The 27,535-nt window shown below is 38.0% G+C and overlaps 3 protein-coding genes and 1 pseudogene across 3 annotated transcripts; 2 read left to right on the top strand and 2 right to left on the bottom strand.

The window, feature by feature from the left end:
• Positions 1-2,111: 2,111 nt before the first annotated feature.
• On the bottom strand, positions 2,112-4,116 carry LOC125209049. The gene is made up of 2 exons (XM_048108636.1): positions 3,620-4,116; positions 2,112-3,568 (listed from the first exon to the last, which is right to left on the bottom strand). The coding sequence occupies exons 1-2, from the start codon at positions 4,114-4,116 to the stop codon at positions 2,206-2,208; spliced, it is 1,860 nt and encodes a 619-aa protein (XP_047964593.1). The 3' UTR covers positions 2,112-2,205.
• A 3,419-nt stretch (positions 4,117-7,535) lies between these two features.
• LOC125209298 (cyclin-dependent kinase 11-like) lies at positions 7,536-8,306 on the bottom strand. The gene has a single exon (XM_048108898.1). It carries the CDS (start codon positions 8,304-8,306, stop codon positions 7,536-7,538), a length of 771 nt encoding a protein of 256 aa, XP_047964855.1.
• A 6,359-nt stretch (positions 8,307-14,665) lies between these two features.
• Positions 14,666-15,809, top strand: LOC125209297 (putative F-box protein At3g23950). The gene is made up of 2 exons (XM_048108897.1): positions 14,666-14,818; positions 14,910-15,809. Exons 1-2 carry the CDS (start codon positions 14,666-14,668, stop codon positions 15,807-15,809), a joined length of 1,053 nt encoding a protein of 350 aa, XP_047964854.1.
• Positions 15,810-24,411: 8,602 nt separating this feature from the next.
• On the top strand, positions 24,412-26,484 carry LOC125212256 (annotated as a pseudogene).
• The last annotated feature ends 1,051 nt before the right edge of the window (positions 26,485-27,535 follow it).

Below are 27,535 nucleotides of genomic sequence, written 5' to 3'. Positions count from 1 at the left end.
TATTTGAAGTTAGAATTTCCCATTGAACTACACAAAGAACATTTATAAAGAAGAATTTATTCTTTTTTAAGTTTAGTGAGTAAAAAAATAAAACTTGGTACTTGGAAGCTACGCATAGATAAAACAAAATAATTAGATAAATCTGATTCATATTTTGGATTTCACATGATTTTTAAGAAACATTCCTAGTATACATTTTGTTAATAAATGGTACTAATAAATACTCCCTCAGTCCCATAAAAGTTGAGACAAAACTTTTGGGCACGGAGATTAAGAATTTATATTAAATAAATAGGAGAGATGAAAAAAGTAGGAAAGATAAGAGAGAGTAAAGTAAATGATGGAATAAAATAAGAGTGATTAGATGTTTTGTCTTTAGTTAAAAAAGGAAATGACTCAATTTTGTTGGGACGGACTAAAAAGGAATACGACTCAACTTTTATGGAACGGAGGGAGTATGTTAGGCCATCCGCAACGCTATCTCTTATCCGTCTCTTAACCGTCTCATCTCTTAACTATTCATGGGCCCCACTGTACTTTTCAGCTCATCTCTTAACTAAGAGACAGCACCTGCAACCCTCCATCTCTTAACCATCTCTTAACTATTCATTCAATTTCATTTTTTATTTTTAATTCCAACAAATTCAATTAATAAAAACACACTTCATTAAAATAAAATAAATATTACAACTTAAAAAAAGCCTAAAAAATAGAAAAAAATACATAATTTAAAATCCTAAAAATAAAAAAACTACTCCGCCGGCGAATCATCATCCCCCGAAGTCGGCGGTACAACTATACCAAGTTGAGCTCTCATATACTCAATTCCGGCCATATGGGCTGCAACTTGGCCAGGATTCATTTTTGAGAGGTCCGCCATTGTGGCGACTAGGTACATGGACATTAGGGTGTGCGAGGCCGTGCCCGTGCCGGAGCCCTCGCCCTCGCCCGCCTGGCTTGGTCCGCCGCGGCCCATCCCTCTCGCTCTCGCTCTCCCCCGGCTCTAGCCGCCTTCGCCGCCTTGGTCCCTTGCGGCCGACGTCGTGCACCGGAAGAAGACCCCCTGCATCATCGGTTGGCGTGCCCTCACGTGAGGTGTTTCCTTCGCCGCCATCACTAGACGAGTAGTGGCCACGCGCCGTGCGCTTCGTGCGTTTCGAGCCCGAGGCCGACTCGACACCGCCAGCCCACCTGTCAAGGTGGTGGACTTGCGACCAAACATCGACAAGCTAGAAATCTTTGCCGACGTCGTCTTTGAAGACCCGCAACGCCGCTCTCAGAATGTCGGCTCCACTGGCTCCGCTCTGATAATTCGCCTCTTCTCCCCTGTATATCGCGCAAATTTTTTTGACATCTTTGTCGGTTCGGTCCCAATGACTGCGGAGCATCTTCACGTTGTGGCGAACGGTAGTCGTCGACCTTCGGGCGTTGTAAAGGTCGGTGACTTTTTCCCAAAAGCACTTGTGGGTTTGTTGATTCCCGACGACAGGATCGTACGAGACGCTGATCCAAGCGTCGTACAAAGCCAACGTCTCGGCTTGGCTGTATGCATGCCGACTGCCGTCTCCACCAACCTCTGCAGCCGCTGCCTCCTCTTCCTCCTCGGCATTGACGCCGAGACTGAGGTTGATCCTGCCGGAGCCGGAGCCGGAGCCTCCACCGATTGGCCGGTCGGGCAAATTGCGATCGGGCGCCAAAAATTCTCCGGAATTTGGGATAATCCCGGCGATTGCCCGTACCTCTGGGGGGAGGGACGATAGTATGCATCCACATCAAAATGTGGTGTTTGGTAAGCCGGCGGGGTGGTCGAGCCTTGGGTGCCCGGCGACGAACCGGGAGTACCCAAACAGTTGTACATGCTCGCCCAATCGTCGAACGAGTTCAAGTCGAACCCGACGGAGCGCCGCCTGCCGGAGCCGCCGCCGCTGGAGTTTCCATAGCATGTCCACGTTCCTAGTTGTAATCTATAATGCTACATGAGTCATATTTTGATGTGTAATGTTGTTTTGTTCTTGGTGAGTTGATAACTCCATAATGTGTTACCTTGTGGTATTTTCTTTGTTGATTTTCATTTTTGTGTAATACTATGTAAATATTGGGTTTTGATAGTATGGTGCAAGGTAATAACCATATCATACTGGCAATTCCAATAAGCTTGCTATTGCAAAATTCTGAAGTTAAAAAATTTGAACGTTTGAAAACATCTCAATCCAAGACAACCAGTTTCTGATATTTTTCTCCAGCAATTGCAGCATCCATCACCTCCACTGGATCTATTATTCTTCCCTCTTCTACAAATACTTTCATCAAATTCTTCGAGTATCCGCTCACTAGCGCCACCCCTTTCTGGTTAGACGACACAGGCGTCGCCATCGAATCCCTCAGATTCCAAAACACAATCTCCGGCACGCACTCTCCATATCCCTTCTCCTTGAACTTCCTCACTATAGCCTCATAATCCGTCTCCCATGGATTCGCAGACGCCTGATCGAATTCCATATCACTAAACACAAACAGCCTCTTTATCATCTCCTCTGCCTTCAGCTTCCCTTTCACCGCCACTTCAAGTATCATATCAAACACCTTCTGGAAATCAGTGTTCATTCCCCATTCCATACGTTCAACAAACTCTGTCTTCGATTTCAAGCTCTCCCCTTCCACATTTTGAAGCTCTGGATTTTGGTTGAAAGTGATGAGCTTCCCCTTCCATGGCTCCTCGCTCAATTCCGATAATAAAATCCCTAGCGCCACCGATACCTGCATCGGAATCCCATACATACTCCCTGAAACATCACTGATTGCAAGGCAATTGCTCAATTTCCCAATTTTAGACATATCATCCACCATTCTCCTCCACTGCAGCTCCGCCAATTCGCCGTCGTCTTCATCATTCAACGATTCGATTATCTCGTGCGGAAGCAATGCGCCGGCTGCTATAGTGGCTTCACCGGACCTAACTTTCTCGAGATACTCTTTAAACCTTTCTTCGTCATGGTTGTAGAATTGAGTCTTGTATGTTTTCATCGCGACGGAAGCGACTCTGTTGTAAGGCAGAGATCCCCAATCGTTAGCGCCGATGTAAACCTCCTGCAGCTGCAGCGCCTTCCGCAGCGGCACGAGCACCTCCTTCCTCAGCCGATCCCTCACCCGATACGCGTAATGCGCCTCCTCCACGCCTTCATACTCTGGAAACTCCGCCACCGGAAACACCTTCTTCGCTATGGTCTCACACAGCAGCGTGATTCTGTCGAACGAAGAATCGAGAGAGGGGCACCATTTCGCGGCGAGGCTGATTCTGTCCAATTGCCCCAATTTCAACATCTCCATATCCGATCTCAGCCGCTGCGCGAAGAGATCTGAAATGCAATCGTGCAGGAACCGGAAATCGGCGTCGTGATTGAATCTCTCCACCACTCTCCTCGCTCTCTCAATCCGTCTCTCTTCCGGCGTCGAATTCTTCCCTCCGCGAAACTCCGCCATTGCTTTAAATACCACCTTTCTTCCTTTCTTCTCCTCCTCTCTTCTTCTCTTCTCATCTCTTCTGTTATCATTTCTTCTTCTCTTCCCCGTGCCGTTAAGCATGTAAAATTGCCAAAAAATTCCAATCTGTTTGGCCAATTCTCGCGCCTCGGCTCCTTCGAGGATACGGAAGAGGATCTCGAGCAAATCCTTGTAGTATCCGAACTCCGCGAAGGAGGCCGCGTTGCTGGCTAGGGTTTTGGGGTGGTGCTGGTGCAGCCACAGCGCGGCGGTGTAGAAGCCCTCTCTGTCATTTTTGCCGGTGCCTCTGACTCCGCGGAGATTGCAGACGAGTTTGAGCGCCTTGAGCGGATCATGATCCCACGCGAGCTTGAGGCGATCGGCGACGGACTCCGGCGGCGTGTCTGGGACGACGTGGAAGAAGAAATCCAAACATGGATTTCCCGACGATAGAAGTGTCGGAGAGTCGTTTTCCGTCAGGCCTCTCAACGGGGATGCTGACGTTGCCGTTTCGTTAAAATCTTCGACCATTAGGTTGATGAATGCATCGCCCGTGGTGGTTGGGGCGGGGGCGGGGGTGAATTTAGGTGGTTGTTGATGGATCTCCGGTGGTCCGACGAGGAGAGCGGCAGCCATGACGAAAGTGTATGTAGAAAATGTTGATAGAGTCGAAGAAAATGTGATATGTTTTGAAGCGAAATCGATTGGAATTTATAGTAGAAGATGGCCGTGGAGGATAAGCATAATTACAACTTGGAAGCTACGCATAAATTAAACAAAGTAATCAGATAAATCTTATTCCTGACATGCGAATGATTTACTAGTTTTTAATAGCAGCGATATTTGATTTCAATAGCCCATATATCATTAAATGTGTCATTTTGCTATTTGAAGATTTACGAGGTCAATTCGGAATAATATTTAAAATTGAAAATTGAATAATGAGAGAATTATATCGTGTTAGACAAACTCTATTGGGCTCGTGCTATCTGGTTTAGTGTATTGCATAATCTTATCTTACTTCTTACTAATCTAAAATGACAGTTTGATGAAAAGACAATTTTAGGAAAATATAAAGCTATTTTTTTTAGCCTTTTGGTTATTTTGAGAAATGACAACTTCTATTGAGCAATGACGACTTCTCAGAAAAGATTAAAACACTTATATGAACCCACCGTTAACCAAAGAGGGAATTTGCATTTTTGTGGACTGATTTTTTAATTTTTGATTGCAGCACTGCAGAGCTCTTTGAATCAGGCGATAGCTCCTGACGGCGGCGGCTAGCCGGCTAGGCAGTGCAGACCCACCAAAATCCAACACCAAAACATTGAGTTTATTTTAGAAATTTTGAAAACTTGAGAGAAAGATATCTCACCGGCCCCGTCGGCGTGAAGGAAAAGAGGGTTACGGCGGCGAGTGCAACCGCCGAATGCAGTGGCGGCAGGACGACAACAACGCCGGTGGCGTAAAACCGATGGAGAGATGTGAGATGAAGGAGAGAAGAAGAAAATGAGAGGAAGGAGGAAAAGAGAAGTAGAGGACAACAGTAGACAGACGGCGGGCCGAAAGAACTGCCGGTGTACGGCGACGGCGTGAGGCAAGCGGTCGTGAAGTAGAGCTGGAACAACTGACGAGGCAGAGCGGTGAAACGGCGGGTGGAAGGAACGTCGGTGAGGCAGAAGCGGCGCCGATCTGGTTGGTGTAGGCCTAGGGTTTGAAAAGTATTAGGGTTTGGTATAATATTTATGAGTATAATATTTGGGCTTTAGATTGGACTTTTAGTGTAAAATGGTTAAAATTTAGTTCATCATTTTCAGCATATTGTTTACATGCCAGAAAGGCAGTTTTATCATATTGTTACATATAGAATTTAACTCTTTCTATTTTCCAAAAACAGCTTTTTCTTCCCCAAATAAAACGGCTGCTATATAAAAGGCTGTTATATCCTATTACTCCAAGAATTTAAATATTTGCCGCTAATATTCCACATATTTTTTTCCCAATACATGTGAACCTTAATCATAAATAATTGCAAGCAAAGTTTTAATATGCTACCAAAATTAATTTACCTTTCCCATATACTCCTATATCATTATATATGTTTCTATTCCCAAAATCATTAGTTGCTGCACTCCATTAATTACTTTTTTTTACCCATTTTTGTATTTTAATTATGCATAATATTACTTAGATTTTTTTTATCTATAATTTTTTTAATGCTAAGCTTCTTTTAATTATCTCTGCATTATAATAACCATTAATTTAGAACAATTTGCTTAAGATTATATATTGATATCATTTTTTAAAAATTTAACAGATTAAGTCTAGAAAACTATAAATATTTACAAACATAGTTTAATATTTGTATTTTATTTTTTTACCTTTTATACATGTATCATAGTATATGTTTCTAATGCCAAAAACAGAGGATCTTTCAACCCACTAAATATTTTTGTATTTTAATCATGTAGAACAATAAATCATCCCATTTATTAAATCTATAAGGAATATTTAATATTGCTACACTCATATCAAATATTAAAATAATATACAATCATCTGCTAAAATATAAAATGTTTCATTGAGAGTGAGTTTAGAGAAGTACAAATATCTTTAATATGTTTATAATATTACAAATACTTATTTTAATTTGTTAAATATATTTTTATATTTATTTAATCTATATTCTTTATTTTAAGCTAATAAAGAATAATTATTTAAAAATCTTTTGTCCTGTGCATAGCACAGGTGTTAACACTAGTCCTATAAAATTGTTGGTCTATTCTGGCCAACTAGTGAATCTTGGGAATGATTGATTTCACATATATACTGGTAAACGTTAGTGGTCATCGTTCAGAATTCAAATCGAATGCTTGTTTGCCTCATCGTATTTGAAAATTTAAAATTGACCATACATGAATTTGATCCGATACAAATTGTCAAGAAATCCGAACTAAGAAATCTGATCCGATACAAAAAATCGAAAATTGCATAAATTAAAAATCTGAAAGTCCATTACAAAAACCCAAAATTTTGAAATCCAATTGCTCAACACAAATGATATTTGTAAGATTTATAATTATAATTTACTTTATTATATATAAGTGAGAGGTACATATAGAGTCGAGAATTGTATACAAGCTCGTTGAGGGCCGATAGTCCATTTTTTTTTGTTTATTTGCATTATCAATATCGCCTTAGCCCATGACTAATAGTTCTATTGCTCGCCATTAAATTTAATTTAGCCAAGTGAAGTAGATAAGTTCATGACATTAGCCATGATATTATCACGAACTCTTTTGTTAATAACTGTTGAACCTAGAAGATACATTATATATAAGATAAAAGAAAACTTGAAGGCTACCCACACAAAATAATAATTAGATAATTCATTATTGATAACATACATACGAAGAGAGGGCTGACAAATCGTGCGGATTGGGTCGTTATCGGGTCAACCTGATAACGACCCAACCCAATAAGGCCTAACCCGAGCCCGACCTGTTAAGGAAACCGTCAATCCAAACACGAACCCGACCTGCTACCTTCAAATCCGAACACGACTCGCACCCAACACGAACCCGTTATCGACACGATATAATATGGGTTGACACGACACGATAACGACTCGAACCTAATATTAAACGATTAAATCTTAATTTTTAAGCTAACTTACACAATTAAAATTAGTTTTATACTATTTAAACCTAATTTACAAGAAATAAAAAATTAAAGTAATGTATATTTTTTAAAATAATAACAAAAATAATAATAATATTATTTCTTAACGGGTTACCCGTATCCGACCCAAACCCAACCTAACATTATCAGGTTCTTAATGGGTCAACCCGATAAGGACATAGACCCAATAAGACTTGACCCCAATCCAATAATTTCGTGCGGATTCTTGTCGGATTATCGTGTCGTGTCGAAAATTGCTAGCCTTACATACGAATGAACCAGTAGGTAATACATAGCTAGACAACGATAAATTCACATTATTTTAGGAAGCAATCCCAAATACAAAACAAATAATTGCTTCATTCCTTAGTGATTCAAGGATGATTGAGAGCCTCTCTAGCTGATATCCTATCCCACGGGTAGTACGCGAGAAGCCTCTTAAGCAGATCCAATCCCGATTCCCCGAGCCTCGTATCTGACATCACCGCACCTATCACGTTGGTCAGGCCCCAGAGCCCCACCCGTATGCACTCAAGTTGATGATCATCTGACCGCCCCTGAAAGAGTGGCGCATCCAACACAAACTCCGCCATCATGCACCCCACTGACCAGATATCGACCTTACCCGTACACCCTTCCCACTCCACAAGACTCTCAGGGGCCTTGTAAATCCTGGTCCCCACTCCCCGGCCCCACAAGGACCCAACCCGGGCTGAGAGCCCAAAATCGCAGATCTTGACCCTCCCCTCTCCCCCATAGAGCACGTTGGCCGGCTTGAGATCCCTATGCATCACCTCGTTCTCGTGGAGGAACGCCACGCCCTTCAGTATCTCGAAAATTAGGGTTTTGACCAATTTTGGCGGGAAGGGTTTTCCCAATTCCTCCCTTAGCTTTACAAGGTCGGATTCGACGTGCTCCATCACGACGTAGATGTCGCTCCCGTCCAGCACAACCTTCTTGAACTCGACGATGTTCGGGTGGGTCTCGAGGGAGTCAAGGATTTGGATTTCCATTTTGGTCGAGTCGCTGAGGCCGCGAAGCTCCTCCTTGATCGCCACTATCTCGCCGGTCGCCTTGTCGCGGGCTTTGTACACGACGCCGAAGGAACCGTGGTTGATCACCTCCAGAAGCACGTAATCAACCATGATCGGAAATTGAGAAAATTGATTGATGATTCTGAAATCTCAAACTCTTTTTTGTTTAGTTTGATTAGTTTATATAGAGAGATATCTACTATTATCCTAAACCTACTAGAATTCAGTGACATAGCTGTATTCTTGATTTTGTTGTGATGGTAGTTAATTTTGTTTAATTTTCCATATATATGTATCTAATAATTACCATGTCTAACTGAATTCTAGTTAATTTCTCCCATAACAGATATGAATAAGGGAGTTGTGCTTACGCTTTAAGCCTTTAATTCTAATTAAGTAATTACTCCTGATTTTGTTGCGTATTTAAGTAGATGAGTTAATCTCTTTTTAATTGAATTTCCATGTATATAATCGTACTTTTTGATTAGTTATTCCACGTGTCTAATTTTCATGGTTTCTAAATAACCGTTTTGTTTAACAATAAATTAATGATTAGTCACAAAATACAAATAATATATTAATCCTAACCAGTTTATATGTGAAAAAACTATTTTACTGGGCTTTCAGGTTGAAATTTTTCGGGATAACAATTCTTAAAATAACCTTAATCAAACTTGGAATATTGGTCCCTAAAACCATAAACTTTGCCTAAAATTTAGTATTTCACATTAACTTTGAAATTGGTTTATAATATCACAAACTTTGCACTTTGTTTAAATTTTTTCAAACTAACTCAAATAATATATTTTCATCAAAATCTTATTTTATGTGGACAACCGTGCGTTTTATGATATTTTAAACCACTTTTTAAGTTTATAACATATAGGATAAAAAGTCACATTAAAAACTACATTGATTTAATTGTGTCAAAAGTATGATAAAAAAATCCTCATAAGTTAGTCAATTATAGTGATATTATAGACCAATTTCAAAGTTCGTGGGAGATACCAAATTTTAAATAAAGTGGACAGTTCTGGGGATCACTATCCCATTAAACTTTTGTGTTTCGAACTAACCCGTGACAGTGATCGAACTTGAAAGTTTATGACCAACTTATATTTTACTAGTAGTACTATTTAAATAACTATGGATTTTACCTCTTACAGAAACGAAACCAAAAATCACTACGGCCCCATGCCTGACAATTTCTTTGTGTACAAATTATTATTTCATAAAATAATATTTTATTTTTCCATTTCAATACATCCACCAAATAATAATTTATTTTTCCATTTCAAGATATCCACAAGCGTCTTACAAAGGGGGGTTAGCTATGACTAATTATTTCATAATTATCCATCTAGCATTGAATTGTGAGATTGAATCTCACGAACAAAACACAATAGCTACATACTCCCCTCCATCCACTTAAAATGAAACATTTGGGAATCGACACGAGATTTTATGTAGTGTTATTTTGTGAGTTAATGAAGAGAAAGTAAAGTAGATATGAAGAAGTAGAGATAAAGTTGTTTCCATTTTAGGAAACGTTTCATTTTTAATGGGACAACCAAAAAAAGAAAATATTTCATTTTTAATGGACAGATGAAGTATTTAATTTGGGATACAATTAATCTTACGCACCGAACAACCCTAAAACTACTACTATTGGACCCAAATTCCACTATTTTAATTTTCACCCATCTCTCATTTAAAGTTAACGCAACAAGGAAACGGGCCGGGGGTTGTAAAGCCCACAAAATCTGGGGACATGTAGGATATTAGTTGACAATGTACTAAAAATCAATTTTTTATAGCACTATTCATTTATTTAAAATTGATTAGTTTGAAAAATATTAATCATTTTGAATTTAAAGAATTAATAAATTTAACAAATATATTTTGATATTAAACTAAAACGAAATGTATGTAGCTTATACTCCCTCCGTCCGCGAATAAAAGTCTCATTTTTCCATTTTAGTCCGTCCGCGAATAGGAGTCTTAATTCATAGTTATAAGTCATAAAGAAGTCTCACGTTCCACTAACTCATTTCATTCATATATTTTAAAACTATATACAAGTGATATCCATATATCATTAACTTTCTTTCACCAATTTTTCTTAATATTTCTTCAAATTTGTGTCAGAAAGAAATGAGACTCTTGTTCGTGGACAGAGGTATAATACTGTAATTGACAACTTCTATTGAATATAATTAAATAATTTAAATCTATGGCGAAGAATATATGAATTATTTGATCACATTGACATACATCGCATTTAATTCAAATACTTGGTTTAACATCAATTTCGTGGGGGCTAGGATCGGAGGTGAAAGTGAGAAAATAAAATTTATAATTCGTGTTTAAATAAAATTAAACACCCAAATTCGTCCAAATCCTGAGACTAGAAAAAAAAAAATCTAATCAACACTAAATAAAATCTATTATTTCAGGATTTTACGAGATATCGATGGCTACAGAACCTCTATTTATATCAATCGATTGTTATATTCTCTTCTCGAAAAAATCTATTATTTCACTAACCACTTAGCCATGAACAACGATGTGTTGACGAAGGTTCTGTTGCATCTGCCTATCCAATCTGTTTTGAGGCTCAGAGCTGTCTTCAAATTTTGGGGTGATTTTATCGATTCTTTGTTTTTCCAAAAATTGCATACTCTCAACATTAACAAATTAGATGACACGGTATGTCTAGAAGTAATTTTATCCAATGGTGGAATTCGAGTCCAGCACAATAAGAAGTCATTAAACTCGTATGATACCGCCCGCTTGAAGGGGTTAGGGTTAACCTTACCGCATAGCGATGATGATCGAGTTTGGTTATACGGGCCGGTTAAGGGTCTAATCAGCATCGACTACGCAAAACGATATTTTGTGACAATGAGAGACCCTTTTCCAAGCCAGCTCGGGGTTCCCATCGCCATATGCAAGTATGCAACCCTTTTCTAGGCCAACTCAAGCTTCTCCCACTAATCACAACCACTTCTTCCAACTTCTCGTGTAGAGTATCCATGCGCTCGGTCGCAATTGGTTACGACGAAGATTTCAAAGTGGTGCAATTGTCCTGGTGCGATGAGCACTGCCGTATCCATGCCCATGTGTACTCAAGAATCACGGATTCTTGGAGGGAGTTGGCTTTCGATGATGATCCAAATTTGTATCGATTGATCCCATAAAATCAAGGTACGAGAATTGCCACTTTGCACACTGGCATGTGTATTCTGCACATAATAACGTGACAAAGATACTAAGCTTGGATATGAAGAATGAAGTGTTTAATACAATCAAGTTGTATATAATTGGTTTTCCCGGTAATGTTTTAGAACCGGATTGTGCTGTTAGTGCGATTTTTGCAGAGGATGAGCACTTATTTCGGCGCTTTCGTTTCTCTAATAATATATACTTACTCGTCATACCATAAGTGAGAGTCTGAGACACACTTTTGGGCAGAAGATTTAAATTAATGACATAATAAAAAATATAACGACATAATAAAAAATAATTGTTTTTTAGTAAAATAATAGAAATTAAATTAAATACGTAAAGAGATTAGTTAGTATTAATATTTTCTATTTTCTGAATTTTACCGAGATTAGTTAGTATGAATATTTTCTATTCCGGACCAGGAAATAAGGATGATGGAAAGTTGCTTTATTTTTGAATTTTCGGAATTTTACCGAGATATTCAAGGATATAAATAGTTATACATGACAATATGCGTACTTTACCCTATATATTCTAAATGAAAAATACATCTTTATGATAATGGAGTGAGGAAATAATAATAAAGATAAAATAAAATATCTATTTTTCGTAAGATCTTGAAATTAGGAAAAAGTATACAATGACATAGTATTATTCATGTTTTTGTTTTTATTTTTATGTATGTGTGAACTTCCAGAAATAGATTAGTTGCTAGCTTGTTTTTTTAGCTATGTAAAAAAGAGAATTCGTGTAGGTACAAAGAGGGATTAACTTGTTTTTGATTGTGGTAATTCTGATATATTTATAATATGCTAGAATATTGTATGTACAAAATCAATTGTAGTTTTTGGCACCAGACTCATATTAATATTTCCTACCTTTATAATTCCCTTTTCAATTGAACTGGAGGGCGTGACACGTGGCGTCGATTTGGGGACGTAGAATGAGCGAGAGAGGTGAGGGTTTCTGTTGGGCCAAATTATTGGGTAAAGGAAATAAGACTTGGGCCAATAGATACGAATATGTTTCGGATGAATAAAATTAAGACACTTGGGCCAGATTAATTATATTAGCTTTGTGCGCATTTTAATTAAATAAATGGGCTGAAATCTTTATTTTTTTTGGACTTTTAAATTAATTATCGGAATAATTAATTATAGAAAATTTTAAAAGCTTTTGATTAATTAATTTGTGAAATTAATTACAGAATTTAATTGGGCCTGATTGAATTAGTTAGTATGAATGTTCCCTCCGTTACATAAGAATATACACTCTTTTATTTTTTAGTCCGTCATGCAAAAATATGCACTTTCTAATTTTGGAATTCTCTTCTCTCTAATAAGGCGAGACTCATTTTCATTACTAATACTTTAACACTTTTCTCTCCATCTCTTTCTTAATTTACCAATTGTGCATTAATCTTTGTGTCCAACCTAAAGTGCATATTCTTATGTAAGTATTTTTAAATCGGAACTAGAAAATAAGTATGATGGAAAGTTATTTTTCTATTTTCTGAATTTTACCGAAATTAGTGTATGAATATTTTCTAATCGGCAACAAGAAATAAGAAAGATGGAAAGTTGCATTATTTTCAATTTTCGGAAATTTACCGAGATATAATATTCAAGGATGTAGTTATATGACAATTTGCATATTTTACCGTATATATTCTAAATGAAAAATAGTGTACGTACATCTTTTTGGTAAGAATCTTGAAATTAGGAAAAGTATAAATTATTTCCATCTTTCTATGAAAATAAAGTGTTATTTATAATTATTCAGTTAGCAGATTTTTAAAATTTTTATATATGTGAACTTTGAAATATTTCCATCTTTGTAGAAAAAATCATTGTAAATCTTAAACCAATTGTTATGTATACAATGGTACGGTGAAATAAATCTTAGTATCAATCCTTACGCTTATACACTTATGATTTATAATGATTTATGTAATTAGGTCTAAACAAACTCTTTGTATATAAGTATTTCAAACTCTTCTCACCAAACACATAGTCATAAGCCATGAACAATGATGTGTTGACGGAGATTCTCTTGCATCTGCCTATCCAATCTCTTCTTAGGCTCAGAGCTGTTTGCAAATTTTGGGGTGGGGTTATCAATTGGTAAAGTAAGTAAGGAGATTTGGTAAAGTAAAAGAGAGGTAAAGAAAAATGAGTGAAGTAAGAGAGGGGAAGAGAAAAAAATAGTGAAAATAGAGTTAGTGGATTGTGGGGTCCATGTCCACAAATAGAAAAATTCTAAAGTTTTTATTTTTAAAGAACGAGTCAAAAATGAAAATAGTTGCTATTTTTAAAAAACGGAGGGAGTATGTTATATTTTCTATCCAATCCAATATTCTAATTCTAAATTATTAAAAAAACAGATTGTCGCAAATAGTAAAGCACTATCAAAGTGATTAAGAAAAAGAAAATAATAGCAATTCAAAATTGAAACAAAATAGATAAATATATCGTTTAATTAATAGCACACATGAATCTGACTACAGTTAAATGAAAATCATGTATTTCATATAACCCTAACTTTCAATTTGAGAGAGAAGACATAATTATCATATATTCTTCGTATCAATGTTGTATTTAATATTGATATTACCAAATATACTTCATAAAAGTATATAATCTAAAATTTTAATTATATTTTTATATTAAATGCTCAACCCCTGGGCTAACCCGCAACCCGCCCAGGCCAGCCCGCATAACCCGCCGACCTGAACGAGTTAGCCTGTGTAGCCCGCTTCTGAATGTGGGTTGCGATTTTCTCTCTAACCCTATAATTTTACCGGATAATTCGGATCGACCCGTGGATTTTGGGCTAGATTGACATGCGTAACCCTATATATTCTAAAACAAAAATAGTGTACATCTTTTTGGCAAGAATCTTGAAATTAGGAAAAGTATAAATTATTCCCATCTTTTTATGAAAATAAAGTGTTATTTATAATCATTCAATTAGACAATTTTTAAAAATTATATATATATATGTGAACTTTGAAATATGGTAATGACTTGGTAATTACGGTGAAGTAAATCTTAGTAGTATCAATCCTTATGATTTTATACTTATTAAACACTATCGTCTAAATGGAAAAAATATAATTCATAATGATTTATGTAATTAGGGCTAAACAAACTCTTTGTATATAAGTATCTCAAACTCCATCAATTGTTCCATTCTTTTCTCGAAAAACGGTGCCATTACCATCAAACACAAAGCCATAAGCCATGAACAATGATGCGTTGACGGAGATTCTCTTGCATCTACCTGTCCAATCCCTCTCCAGATTTAGAGATGTTTGCAAATTTTGGGGTGGCGTCATCGATTCTTCATATTTCCGAAATCTGCACTGCCGCAACAATAACAAATCAGATGACACGGTATGTCTGGAAGTAATTTTATCCAATGGTAAAATTCGAGTCCAACACAAATGCAAAGTCATTAATGTCGTATGATACCGGCCACTTGAAGGGATTAAGGTTAACATTACCGTATAGAGGTGATGATCGAGTTTCGGTATATGGGCCAGTTAAGGGTCTAATCAGCATCTACTGCGCAAAACATATTTCGCACATAGGGGTCCAATTACCATGCTATCCATGCATCTTTAGTGTGCCCATCGCCGTATGCAACCCTTTTCTAGGCCAACTTAAGCTTCTCCCAATAATCACTTCCAACATCTCGTGTACCGTACCTTGGCGCTCAGTTGCAATTGGTTACAGCGAAGATGATTTAAAAGTGGTGCAGTTGTCGTGGTGCCATACACACCTTGATATCCATGCCCATTTGTATTCAAGAAACACGGATTCTTGGAGGGAGTTGCCTGTTGATGAAGATTTTGGAACATTCAGGATTGATCCCATAAAATCGGTGTGCGAGAATGGCCACTTTGCGTACTGGCATGTGTATTTTACTGAGTCAAAGATAATATCTTTTGATATGAAGAAGGAAGTGTTAAGTACTATTAAGTTGGATAATGGTCTTCCTGATGGGGTTTCAAAACGGGCTTATGTTAGGAGTCCTATTTTTGCAGAAGATGAGCACTCATTTCGGCGCTTTCATTTCGACGATGAATTGGTTCATATTTATGAGACGAGATGTGACGGAAGCAAATTATGTTGGAATTTTGTGATGAAAGTGGAAATTCCTGTGATAGAGATAATGCCTCGATGGAGGACCGGCTTTGTTGTTATCGGGAATTGGACTGGCGAATCATTTGTGTATGATTATCGCGAACGTAAATTCATCTGCAAGCTACCCAAGGGGTTATGGATTGAGGGCAGAGGTAGTTTTGAGTCACTTGAGAAAGTGAATTGGGTGTACTATGCGTGGACTTTGAGATTTTGTACTCCCCCGTCCCGTTTAAGATGACAGGTTTTCCTTTTTAGTTTGTCCTAACTAAGATAACACATTTTCTTTTTTGGAAACTTTCTCATCTTAGCCGGGACGGAGGGAGTAATAAATTGGAAATTATTCCTTGAAATAAACCATTGTAATTCTTGACTGAATGATGATAACTAAATATTTGGATTGAAATATATTACTAGTAGTTGCTGTTTTGTTTTTATCTTTTAGCTCTGTAAAAAGAGAATTCGTGTAAGTACAAAGTTAAATATTTATAATATGCTCTCTGATATAATATTTATAATATGCTAGAATATTGTAGCACCAGATGTCTATGCACGCACATGAAAGTAGTAATCGCATGTACTTCCTCCGTCCCGTGAAAATTTGTCACTTATAATGTGAACTTTAAGACGTGATAATTAGGGGTGGCGAAACGGGTTACCCGCGGGTACCCGCACCCGACAAGTCGGGTACCCGTACCCGATTTTAGCTAAATTGGTTGTCCCAATACCAGCCCCGTGATATACCGGGATTACCCGATACCCGTGTCGGGTATCCCGTACCCAGCATTGCTGGTACCCGTACCCGACCCGAAATTCGAATAAAAAAATTGAAAACCATAATAATCGTCTATGTTCCCTAATTTACTTAATTAATATTGATGGTAAACTTTGAATAGATTAAGAATAAAAGTGAGGGGACTCTATAGCTAGTTCCAATCTCTTCTGAGGCTCAGAGCTGTTTGCAAATTTTGGGGTGGGGTTATCGATTCTTCATATTTTTGAAAACTGCACTCTCGCAACAATAACAAATCAGATGACACGGTATGTCTAGAAGTAATTTTATCCACTGGTGGGTCGAGTCCAACACAATACGAAGTCATTAATGTCGTATGATACCGACCTCTTCAAGGGATTAGGGTTAACATTACCGTTTAGAGATGATGATCAATTTTGGGTATACTGGTCGGTTAAGGGTTTAATCAGCGTATACGGGCCGGTTAAGGGTTTAATATGCATCGACTGTGCAAAACAAATTTGGCGCATGAGGAACCCTTTTCCATGTCAACTGAGGGCGCCCATTGCCATATGCAATCCTTTTCTAGGCCAACTCAAGCTTCTCCCAATAATCCCAACCTCTTCTTCCAACTCGGCGTGTGAAGTATTTGAAAGGTCGGGATTTTGCACGCGTGTCGTAGGCATGTGTCCCTTCCTATTCAACAAGATTTATAAGTTCCCACTTTCCAAAATACTATTAATTAGTATATGGTAAGTTAGGGTGTTGAACCCACGAGGAACGGTAGCATCCGTTATGTATTTCCACACTTAGAAGGGTTTGGCGATGCCGCCACGCTTTAATTTAGGAGTGGGAACTAAATTACGAAAGATAAATAACACTTAAACTAAGATTGAGAACTAAACATGCAGATAAATTCAATAATAAGGAAGCAATTAAACAAGAATGCAGACTGGACAATCTGATAAACTAGGCAACTTAGCAGAGAAATTAACACTTGGCGAAAATAAGAACATTTCGGAAATGAAAAGAGAGCAGCAACTTGCATGAGCATCCTAAGTTCAGAAAGCAAAAGGAACTAAGTTAAAAGACTAAGGAAAATAAACTAAGTGTTGGCTCCTAAAAGAAAGCTAGGAAACTAGGATAGTGACCCTTAAAAGTGGCTAGATTAATTTAATCCTAAAAGCTAAACTAAATAAGATGTAAAATAGAGGTGGAGTGCAGAAATTAACTAAGCTAAATGGGCTGCAAAAAGTGAAAAGAAAGCATGTCCTTGTTGTCTCCTAAACCCTATTACCCAATGTGTAAAACTATTGGATAAAAGTTTACAACTAATGGTTCTTTCACTTACTTCTAAAAGCTGATTTTAACTACTAATCCTACACTAAAGGCACATAATTTAAGGAGGATAAAGAGAGTAGATGGCTGCTACATAATTAAAAATGCTAGACAAACACAAGATCAACAATTAAACTACCTAAACATGCATTAAAAACACCAAACTAAAAGCTAAAATATAAAGACTCATTGAAGAAGATAAAGAAAGCTTAAGAACACTTAAACATGGTGGAAGAACACTCAAGAACCGAGCTCATCAAACTCATGCCAAATCATACGAAAATGACACCCGACGAGGCACCGAAAACATACAATAACCACGGCTGATTTTTTTGAAACTTTTCCAACTCTTTCTCCACGTTTTTAACTACAAACTAACTAACAAAATGCTTGAGAAACTGATTTTAAAAGCTGGAAAGAAGTTTTAACTAAACAAGAACATAACCAATACTAGAACTAAACAACATGCTAAAACCGGAAATCAAACAAGAGCTAAACTTAAAGCACATTAAATACACAAACACTTAGAGAAATTACTACTTGAAATGAGCTTTTAAAACAAGAAGAACAACAATAACTAAGAGTGAGATTGGTCCAAAAGAACTCCAAAAGCTAAGGGTAACTCCGGTGGCGCCCCTCCCACTCGCCCCTCCACTAGCCCTTCCCACAAAAACTGCATGCCACGTCAGCACTAGCCCTTCCCATTCCACTTCCACATCACTAGCCCTTCCCACAATTTGGCGGCATACCGCCCATACCCGCTGCCCCTGGCATAGTTCCACCCGACCCCGACATATTTGCCGGCAAACCCGCTGCCCCTGGCATCATCTGACCCATCGACTCATCCAAGTGTACATATTGTAAAACATTTGGGGAGTCATCGCCGGCATACCGCTCATCCCCGCCATCGAGGTAGCTTTGAGTCACTTGAGAAATTGAATTGAGTATTTTCTTTCCTTCATCGTTTTTGTATTTATAGGGAGAAAGTACTATGGGTGAACTTTGATATTTGGTAATGAATTGGAAATTACTTGAGAAAGTGAATTAAGTATATTAGTCTTTTATATTGCTATTCATCTAGTATCTTCTTTTTTTCCGTGTTTTTGTTAACTTTGAGATTTTGTAATTATACCCTGAAATAAATCATTATAAAGCCTTCAATAAACAAGAAAATGAACATACGATGAATAGGGTTTAGGCAAAATTATTGAAAAGGCAGTTTGCACTATTTTCTTATATTATATATCAATTCTCGTAATCTTGAGCACCACCATCGTCGTAGTCCTGATATTGCTGGTTCTCCGCCACCCCCTCCTCAGTGTACAAATGCAGGAAAGCAAAGGCTGATCATCGCCGTGAACTAGTAAATATCTATTCTTAAAGGGTAAATATGTATTATTCTAATTAATGAATTTTCGAAAACACCACCTTTGATATCCATGATATTTTCGAAAATCTCATCTAGAAGGGAGGGAGAAATTATTTATTATATTATTTGATCTCTTATTTATTCTATTCCATGAATAAATATAAATATGCTAGAATATCCTACCATATCTTGCAATATCTAAGAAGATATTGCCATATCCTAATTTAATTAGGATTTATATTAAATTCCTTCTAAGGAATCAAAAGTCACGCCACTTTTCCTATTATTTGGGGAGATTTAATTATATATTCTTGCTCCGTGATATAATATTCTACTCCGTGAAATATTTGAATTTAATTATAGGCTAATTAAATAGCCTATAATTTTCGAATCCCCCTTATTTCTCTCTACTTCACGCCAACATCCAACCAACAAATCTTCCAAATCTTGATTTATTTAATTATTGGATATTATTTTGGCACTCTATAAATAAGAGAGAAGACCAAAACCCTAGATCATAAATCACGCCTCCTCCCACTATCAAAAACCGTCTCTCACTCTCTCCCCACTCTCTCCAAATTTTCTTCATCTTTTCTCCAAGATTTCTTCATCAATTGAGAAGAATTCAAGTTGAAATTCAAGAGTTTATTGAAGAATTAAGGCTATAACTTGTTTCTACCGATTGTCTTTTGGAAAAGGTACTTTAATTTTGATCTCCTCTTCTTCTACCGATTAATCGGTGTTCTTGAGTCCACATGCATTTAGATTGAGTGAAGGGGAAATAAATTGATGAATTTTGGGATGCATGGATGTGTGAGTGTGTGTGGGAAACGTTGTGTTTGTGTGCGTGCATGTGTGTGGTAGAGCACTCATGCGTGACACGATTTGATGGTGAATTTGGAGTTGTTGTGTGAATAAAAATGATATGCTAATCATACCTTGATTTTGGATGATGATATTAAAGATTTATCGATGGAAAAAAAAAGGAAACATGAGAACATGCATGATTTTGAAATCAATGATTGAAACTGATTTGTGATACGCCTAATTTAAAGGTGATACTTCGCGCTCTCAGCGTGATAAACGAGGAGAAGAGAACACTTTCGAGCTAAGCCGACGAGGTGGGCTTTCTTTTAAAATAAGGACATTGTCCTAAACTGATATTGATGAGAATGAAATATGTGTTATCATGCCTTGATTTGTTTTGTCGTGCCTATCCCTCGTGGCTATGCCACTATTGATTTAATCGAATTCGGATCCTTGTAGAGCCGCAAACTCTACTTGGGTTAGTGTACACCAATGTTAGACCGAGTGCTGGCGTACGGGTCGGCCGGTCTAGTGACCTGGATTGCGGCCGCATTCCTTGTCATGTAGAATGAGGATATGGTAAACGTCGATGTGAAAAATGGTTGCGCGACCGTGATATTTGATAAAGAATATATTTTGGTGCCTCGGGTCTTTCTAAAGTTAAAACCCCGATGGACACTTGAAAATGGCATGATAATTACTACTGTTGATAAAAACTGTTTTCGGCAATGAGCCCACTGAGTATGATTATAAGTACTCAGCCCTGCATGTGTTTTCCCTATGTGCAGGTTGAGCGGTGGCGAGCGGGCGGCGGTGTTGAGTAGGAAATAATAAGATGATCTGTTGGAACTCTAAGTGTCGTTGTGTCTCCATACATAGCCTCACTTCTTTCTTGGTCGCTTCCGCTATATTATGAAAACTTGTGATCTTTTGGTTGGGTGAATACTTTTATTTCGTGGGAATATTTTGGATATGGAACTCTTGAGCATATTTTGGAAACGTTGATCAGCATTTATTGCGATAGCCTTTTGTTGGATTTCTTTGCTAAGACATTATTTCTCTCCTACTTAATTGTTCATTAAATGCTTTGGTAAAATTTCCTCTTTAAATGGAACCCTAGCCTATGAACTTTGATGCATTTAAGCCCGCTTAGTTAACGATCGCCGCATTTACTATACCCTATATGGACGGGTCGTTACAAATTATGTTCGTTTATCACTATTCGGAAAGAAAATGACCTAATATATTAAAGCCATGAGTGCTCTTCTTCCTAACTAAAATGTAGGTCATTAAAATAAAGGAATTTACTACTGCTATATAAAATATTCAAACAAAGTAATATGATTAATATGGAATCATCACATGCGCACATGTGTCATTATATAGACAGCACTAAAATTGAACTTTAGTTATTGCATTATTAATTGTGCGAAAATTTTCCATAAGTTATAAATTGATTTTTGAACTTTCGATATAAATTATTTTGCCTGTGTTAATTGGAGTAACTTTTTGTATATGATGGACTTGCATGGTTTAGTAGTTTGGTGTGCACGCTGTATTTTAAATAGAAAATTAACATTTAAATTGCAAAACTGATAAGTATGTGTATGTGGTATGTGGAATATCTTAATGAAATTAGAGTTATACTCAAATAATATAAAATACCTAAGCCGACTTTTGAGTAATTAAATATTGAAATAAAATCAAATAAATATGGCCATCAGATCGCCTAGTTATAAGGTTAAGATTTGGCCGGCGTTTTGCTTAAGATCATCAATTCATCCTTTGTTCAAACTCTACCATTACCATCAAACACGCAGCCATGAAACAACTATGCGTTGATTGAGATTCTCTTACATTTGCCTGTCCAATCTCTCCTTAAATTCGGAGTTGTATACAAATTTTGGGCCGATGTCATCAATTCATCTTTTTTTCCAAAACTACACACTCACAGCAACAGATCAGATGACATGGTAAGTCTAGAAGTAATTTTATCCAATGGTGGAATTCGAGTCCAACACAATACAAAGTCATTGATCTCATATGAGACGAAGGGGTTTGGTTTAGCCTTACCGAATAGCGAAGATAATCATGTTTTGTTATACGGGCCAGTTAAGGGTCTAATCAGCATCGATTGCGCAAACTGCAGGTGGCCCGCATGGAACTATCTTCAATCCCTACCGAGGGTGCCCATCGCCGTATGCAATCCCTTTCTAGGCCAACTCAAGCTTCTCCCACTAATAATCACAACCTCTTCTTCCAAATTTTCCTTGTGTTGGGTACCCAGGCGCAGATGATTTCAAAGTAGTGCAGTTGTCGACTTGCGCATTGCACTACTGTCTCCATGCACATGTGTACACAAGAAACACGGATTCTTGGAGGGAGTTGGCTGTCGATGATGATCTTGGATTTGTCATTGTTAACCCCATAAAATCGGCGTGCGAGAATGGCCGCTTTGCACACTGGAATGTGTATTCTTTTTCAAATAATCCGCCAAAGATATTATGTTTTGATATGAAGAAGGAAGTGTTTAATACAATTAAGTTGGATATTAGTTTTTCTGATAGGCTTTTAACTACATGGGAAAATGTTTCGAGTCCTATTTTTGCAAAAGATGAGCACTCGTTTCGGCTCTTTCGTTTCAGAGATAAATTGGTATATATTTATGAGACGAGATGTGACGGAAGCAAATTAAGTTGGAATTATGTGATGAACGTGGAAATGCCTAGGATAGATATAATACCTCAATGGAGGACTGGGTTTGTTGTTATCGAGAATTGGAATGGCGCCGCATTTGTGTATGATTATCGTGAACGTAAATTCATCTGCAAGCTACCCAAAGGGTTCCGGATTGAGTGCAGAGGTAGCTTTGAATCACTTGAGAAAGTGAACTGAGTATAGTCTTCTTATATATTACTCCCTCCGTCCCAACTATGTTGAGTCGTTTTCTTTTTTAAAAAAATATCCAATCATTCTTAAAATATCCAATCATTCTTATACTCTTTCTTTCATCGTTTTTGTATCTATATATGTGTGAACTTTGAGTTTTGGTAATGGATTGGAAATTATTCCCTGAAATAAACCATTGTAAATCTTGACTGATTGATAACTAATTATTTGTATTGAAATATATCACTAGTAGTTGCTTTTTTTTTATTAATCTCTGTAAAAAGAGAATTCGTGCAGGTACAAAGATGAATTAACTTGGTTCTTGTAACTCTGGTATATTTATAATATGCTGAAATATTTTAGCACCAGATGTGCATGTACAAAATCTATATCACATATTCACATGCACATGAAAGTAGTAATTAATTTTAGTTTTTGGCACCAGACTCATATGGATTTTTCCTACCCTTATTTAGTAGTAATTCCCTTTTGATTTGAACCGGAGGACGTGACATGAAGTAAAAATTCGGGGCGACGGGAGGGGACCCCACATAGTGGAGCGAAAATAAATTGAAATTACAACAAAAAAATTTAAGCCCTCATTTCAATTTTGAAACCCTAATTCTTCAATCCGTCTGCAGGCACTTTGGTCATTCACATTAGCATTTTTTAAATAATTATTTCCTTTAAGAATCTTCCATTCTCTATCAATTGAATTATTTATTTCATAGAATGTTATTGTTTAAATATATTACTCCCTCTTCCGTCCTATGAAAACATGAGCATTTAAAATGACATTATTTAGGGATGTCAATCGGGCCAGCCAACCGGGTTTCGGGCCAACCCTATTCGGGTTGCGGGTCAATCGGGTGCGGGCTAATCGGGTTGTGATTTTCTTCGGGTTATAAAAGTTCAACCCTAACCCTAGAAGCTCGGGTTTCGGGCTAGCCCAGCGGGCTAATCGGGTTGCTATCGATAAAATTAACATGCGATCAATCCAATAAATAATGGTGAAAATTAGTTATATTTATATAATGTAAAATATTTTATGATGATATATTTGAGATATATGCTTAAACTCAAACATAAACAACATCACATACTAATATTTGAGATTTATGCAAAACAAAACATAAACATCAAGAAAAGCATGTTTTAGAAATTTAAATATATTTTTTTAGTGAATTTGAAGTTTCTAATTATTATATCTATTATTATGTTAATAAAAATTTAATACTTCATTTATATATTTAATATATAAAATTGAAAGTTATTTTTTTAGTAATCTATATCATAAAATAATAAATGAAGTGTCAAATTAGAGTCAAACAAATAGAACAATAGAAATTTTATCGGGTTTTCGGGCCAGCCCATCGGGCTGTAATTTTATCGGGATAGAAATTTTCAGCCCTAACCCTATAAATTTGGCGGGCTATTCGGGCCGGCCCACGGGTTGCGGGCTACATTGACATCCCTAACATTATTGGTATAAATTGCAAATAAATTAATAGTAATGAGTTGCAGACAATTTTCCATGCATGGAAGCCCATATTTTTATGGGACGAATAGATATATAAACATATTTTTTAGTGAATAAAAATTTATTTGCTCTTGCTTGGCCTCCAAGCTATATGGCCTCGTCTACTATAAAATCCAAACGATCTTAAATAACAATCTAAAAAATATTCTTCTATGGCCACTCTAAAACCCTGCCTACTTCTCCCTCCCACAGTCATGGCCACCGCCACCGTAAAATCCTGCCGACTTCTCAAACCCCCAGTCATTGCCATGGCCGCCGCCACTACCGTCAAATCCTGCCGACTTACTGCAAATTATTCCCAGCTTCTCAAACCCCCAGTCCCTCTCATCGGACCACCGGAAATCTATCAACAACCACCCAAACCCGACACCCGCAGTGGTGGGGGCGCAGGCCCCACCACTACTGGCGACCCATTCATGGACGCTATGGTCGCTAATTTTAACAATACAACGACCCTGATGCCCCCATTGTTAAAAGGCCTGACGGAAAAGAACTCTCCCACGTTTCTGTCGTCGGGAAATCCCTGTTTGGATTTCTTCTTCCACATCGTCCCGGACACGCCGCCGGAGTCCGTCGCCAGCCGCCTGAAGCTCGCGTGGGAACATGACCCGCTCAAGGCTCTGAAACTCGTCTGCCATCTCCGCGGAGTGAAAGGCACCGGCAAATCTGACAGAGAGGGTTTCTACACCTCCGCGCTGTGGCTGCACGAAAACCACCCCAAAACGCTAGCCGGCAACGCCGCGTCCTTCGCGGAGTTCGGCTATTTCAAGGATTTGCTCGAGATCCTCTTCCGTATCCTCGAAGGAGCCGATGCGCGGAAGAAGGTTAGGGAGATTGGAGAGCTCTGGAAAGCTCGGATGCTTGGTCCGGTGAAGGTTAGGAGAGGCGCGGAGTTGTCGAAAGCGATGGCGGCGTTTCACGGCAGGAACAATTCGACGCCGGAGAAGAGGAGGATCGAGAGCGCGAGGAGAGCGGTGGGGTGGAGAGATTCAATCACGACCAGGATTTCAGGTTCCTGCACGATTGCGTTTCGGATCTCTTCGCGGAGCGGTTGAGATGGGGAAATTGAACAGGATTAGCCTCGCTGCGAAATGGTGCCCCTCTCTGTATTCGTCGTTTGACAGAATCACGCTGCTGTGTGAGACCATAGCGAAGAAGGTGTTTCCGGTGGCAGAGTTTCCAGAGTATGAAGGCGTGGAGGAGGCGCATTACGCGTATCGAGTGAGGGATCGGCTGAGGAAAGAGGTGCTCGTGCCGCTGAGGAAGGCGTTGCAGCTGCCGGAGGTTTACATCGGCGCCAACGATTGGGGATCTCTGCCTTACAACAGAGTCGCTTCCGTGGCGATGAAGAACTACATGGAGCTATTCTTCATTCACGATGAGGAAAGGTTTCGTGAGTATCTCGGGAGAGTGAGATCCGGCAAAGCCACTATTGCTGCCGGAGCATTGCTGCCTCACCGGATAATAGAATCGTTGGATGATGAACACGGCGGCGAAGTGGCGGAGCTGCAGTGGAGGAGAATGGTGGATGACATGGCGAAGATTGGGAAATTGAGCAATTGCCTTGCAATCAGTGATGTTTCAGGGAGTATGTATGGCATTCCGATGCAGGTATCAGTGGCGCTAGGGATTTTAGTATCGGAATTGAGTGAGGAGCCATGGAAGGGGAAGCTCATCACTTTCAGCCAAAATCCAGAGCTTCAAAAAGTGGAAGGGGAGAGCTTGAAATCGAAGACTGAGTTTGTTGAAAGTATGGACTGGGGATGGAACACTGATTTCCAAAAGGTGTTTGATGTGATACTTGAAGTGGCGGTGAAAGGGAATCTGAAGGCAGAGGAGATGATAAAGAGGTTGTTTGTGTTCAGTGATATGGAATTCAACAAGGCGTCGGCGAATCCGTGGGAGACGGATTATGAGGCGATAGTGAGGAAGTTCAAGGAGAAGGGATACGGAGAATGTGTGCCGGAGATTGTGTTTTGGAATCTGAGGGATTCGATGGCGACGCCGGTGCCAGCAAGCCAGAAAGGGGTGGCGCTAGTGAGCGGTTACTCGAAGAATTTGATGAAAGTCTTTCTAGAAGAGGGAAGAATAATAGATCCAGTGGAGGTGATGGATGCTGCAATTGCTGGGAAAAAATATCAGAAACTTGTTGTCGTGGATTGATTTTGTTTAGTTTGGTGCATATTGATTGAATTTAACTAGTAAGTATGTTTTTAAAATTATAACTAAACGTTTTCAAATTATAAAGTATTCTTCTATAATTCACGAATATCTTGTGGAAGGTATACATTGACATATGAAACACATAGAGAAATGCTCGAGAAATCGTATGCAAGGGAGGGCCCAATAATGACTCTGTTTCATTGTCGTAGTATTAGTACTAATGTTTTTTTTGACTAAAGAGAATAATGTAACATGATGCATTTATGAAGACCAACAAGCTAACAAAAATATTTCTCTTTTCAGCGCGCCACATAAGTTCGTAATAATTTAATTTTAATATGATTATTAATTATTTTTATTTAAATTATATTATATGTATGTCTGTAGGAAGAATGACCTTAGGGCTTTAAAAAATAATTTAGACTATAATAAAAATATAAAAAATCTCTAAAATATAAGCACCAAAATGCTCTAAAAAATAACTTGATCGTTTCATAATGCAAACATTTTCAAACACAACAATATGCTCGAATTATCAGAATATCTGAGCACATTGTGGTGCTCAGAAACTAAAATACTACTGACCAGTGCTCAGAAATTTGAAGTGTTGTGCTAATAAAGTACTCCCTCCGTCTCACTTTAGGAGTCTTGATTGAGTTCGACACGGTTTTAAGAAATATAAAAGAAAGTTGGTGAAAAAAGATAGTGGAACATGAGTCTACTTTATATATTAGTTTTATAATAAAATGTGAGTGGGAAAAAGGTAAGTGGAATGTGAGGCCTATTACCAATTATGAAATATTCCAATCGGAACTCTAAAGTGGGATATCCAAAAATAGTAAACCGAGATTCCTAAAGTGGGAATGAGGAATATTTGAAATCTTTCTGACGAGGTGGATATCAAGCACTTCAATGCTCGAAAAGCATTCGAAAACTCCATTTTACTGAGCACTTTCACCTTTACCGAGCACCAAAGTGCTTAAATGAACATACTAATTGATTCTAAAATCAAATCAAAGCAAAGGGAAACGATTGAATGCATCCATCTCTAATTCTCTATGTAATTAAGATAAATACTTCTATGAATTAATTATGTAACCCTGTTCTATAGTATCAGAGTCATTTTGC

The sequence above is a fragment of the Salvia hispanica genome, chromosome 3, assembly GCF_023119035.1.
Source record: "Salvia hispanica cultivar TCC Black 2014 chromosome 3, UniMelb_Shisp_WGS_1.0, whole genome shotgun sequence".
NCBI classification, from domain to species: Eukaryota; Viridiplantae; Streptophyta; class Magnoliopsida; order Lamiales; family Lamiaceae; genus Salvia; species Salvia hispanica.
Note: the sequence above shows the minus strand (reverse complement) of the source record. Positions and strands in the feature narration are given on the sequence as shown.

What these genes read in the sequence shown, in the direction of transcription:
- LOC125209049 (XM_048108636.1), bottom strand. Translation starts at nt 4,116, where the DNA reads ATGGCTGCCGCTCTCCTCGTCGGACCACCGGAGATCCATCAACAACCA. An exon ending in GAAGGAGCCGAGGCGCGAGA is followed by an intron (nt 3,569 to 3,619) that starts ATTGGCCAAACA and finishes GCTTAACGGCAC; the next exon opens with GGGGAAGAGAAGAAGAAATG.
- LOC125209298 (XM_048108898.1), bottom strand. Translation starts at nt 8,306, where the DNA reads ATGGTTGATTACGTGCTTCTGGAGGTGATCAACCACGGTTCCTTCGGC.
- LOC125209297 (XM_048108897.1), top strand. Translation starts at nt 14,666, where the DNA reads ATGAACAATGATGCGTTGACGGAGATTCTCTTGCATCTACCTGTCCAA. An exon ending in ATAACAAATCAGATGACACG is followed by an intron (nt 14,819 to 14,909) that starts GTATGTCTGGAA and finishes GGCCACTTGAAG; the next exon opens with GGATTAAGGTTAACATTACC.